At 66.2% G+C, this 1,375-nt stretch overlaps 1 protein-coding gene across 1 annotated transcript in view; it reads right to left on the bottom strand.

Moving 5' to 3' along the window:
• Positions 1 to 867, bottom strand: part of LOC113981282 (kallikrein-15-like) — a gene marked incomplete at its 3' end in the record, with an annotated part of 5,199 nt that extends 4,332 nt beyond the window's left edge. Inside the window, exon 1 of the mRNA XM_027708599.1 lies at positions 825 to 867. Within this exon, the coding sequence (XP_027564400.1) occupies positions 825 to 867 (43 nt within the window). The remainder of the gene's footprint in view (positions 1 to 824) is intronic.
• Between the last annotated feature and the right edge of the window lie 508 nt (positions 868 to 1,375).

The raw sequence follows: 1,375 nt of genomic DNA, 5'->3' as shown, positions 1-1,375 counted from the left end.
CCAGTCTCACCAGTGCCCCCCTCCCAGTGCTCCCAGTCTCACCAGTGGCCAGCAGCAGCAGCCCCAGTGCCCTCCCAGTGCCCCCCAGTCCCTCTCCCAGTGCTCCCAGTCTCACCAGTGCCCCCCTCCCAGTCCCCCCCAGTCCCTCTCCCAGTGCTCCCAGTCTCCTCTCACTGTCCCCCAGCCCTCTCCCAGTGCTCCCAGTGCCTCCCAGTCTCACCAGTGCCCCCCTCCCAGTGCTCCCAGTCTCACCAGTGGCCAGCAGCAGCAGCCCCAGTGCCCTCCCAGTGCCCCCCAGTCCCTCTCCCAGTGCTCCCAGTCTCACCAGTGCCCCCCTCCCAGTCCCCCCCAGTCCCTCTCCCAGTGCTCCCAGTCTCCTCTCACTGTCCCCCAGCCCTCTCCCAGTGCTCCCAGTGCCTCCCAGTCTCACCAGTGCCCCCCTCTCAGTGCTCCCAGTCTCACCAGTGCCCCCCTCCCAGTGCTCCCAGTCTCACCAGTGCCCCCCTCCCAGTGCTCCCAGTCTCACCAGTGCCCCCCCCCCACCGCCCCCGGCCCCCCCCCAGTGCTCCCAGTCCCCCCCAACCCCTCTCGCAGTGCTCCCAGTGCCCCCCAGTCCCTCTGCCAGTTCCCTCCCAGTGCTCCCAGTCTGACCAGTGAGCAGCACCAGTACGAGCAGCAGCCGCTCCATGGGCAGGAGGAGGAGGAGGAGGGGGAAGAAGAGGCGGCGGCGCCTTTAAAGCCCTCCCAGTGCTCCCAGTTCCTCCCAGTCCCTCCCAGTCCCCCTCAGTCCCTCTCCCAGTCCCTCCCAGTGCTCCCAGTCTCACCAGTGAGCAGCCCCAGCAGTCCCAGTACGAGCAGCGTCTCCATGAGGAGGAGGAGGAGGGGGAGGAAGAGGCGGCGGCGCCTTTAAAGCCCCGCCGGGACCCGCCCGGGCCGGTCCGGGCACTGCGGCCGCGCCCAGTTCAGCCCAGTTCAAACCAGTAACTCCCAGTTCAGCCCCGTGCACTCCCACTGCACTCCCAGTTCAGCCCCGTGCACTCCCAGTTCACACCAGTTCAGACCAGTTCAGCCCAGTGCACTCCCACTGCACTCCCAGTTCACACCAGTTCACTCCCACTGCACTCCCAGTTCAGCCCAGTACACTCCCAGTGCACTCCCAGTTCAGCCCAGTGCAATCCCAGTGCCTCCCAGTTCACACCAGTTCAGCCCAGTGCACTCCCAGTTCAGCCCAGTTCACTCCCACTGCACTCCCAGTTCAGCCCAGTACACTCCCAGTGCACTCCCAGTTCACACCAGTTCAGCCCAGTTCACACCAGTGTCTCCCAGTTCAGCCCAGTTTACACCAGTGCACTCCCAGTTCAGGCCAGTTCACACC

Source organism: Neopelma chrysocephalum, unplaced genomic scaffold (assembly GCF_003984885.1).
Source record: "Neopelma chrysocephalum unplaced genomic scaffold, ASM398488v2 Primary Assembly neopelma1_96382, whole genome shotgun sequence".
In the NCBI taxonomy this organism is placed as follows: domain Eukaryota; kingdom Metazoa; phylum Chordata; class Aves; order Passeriformes; family Pipridae; genus Neopelma; species Neopelma chrysocephalum.
The sequence above is the reverse complement of the archived record's forward strand: the minus strand, read 5'-3'. Positions and strand labels throughout refer to the sequence as shown.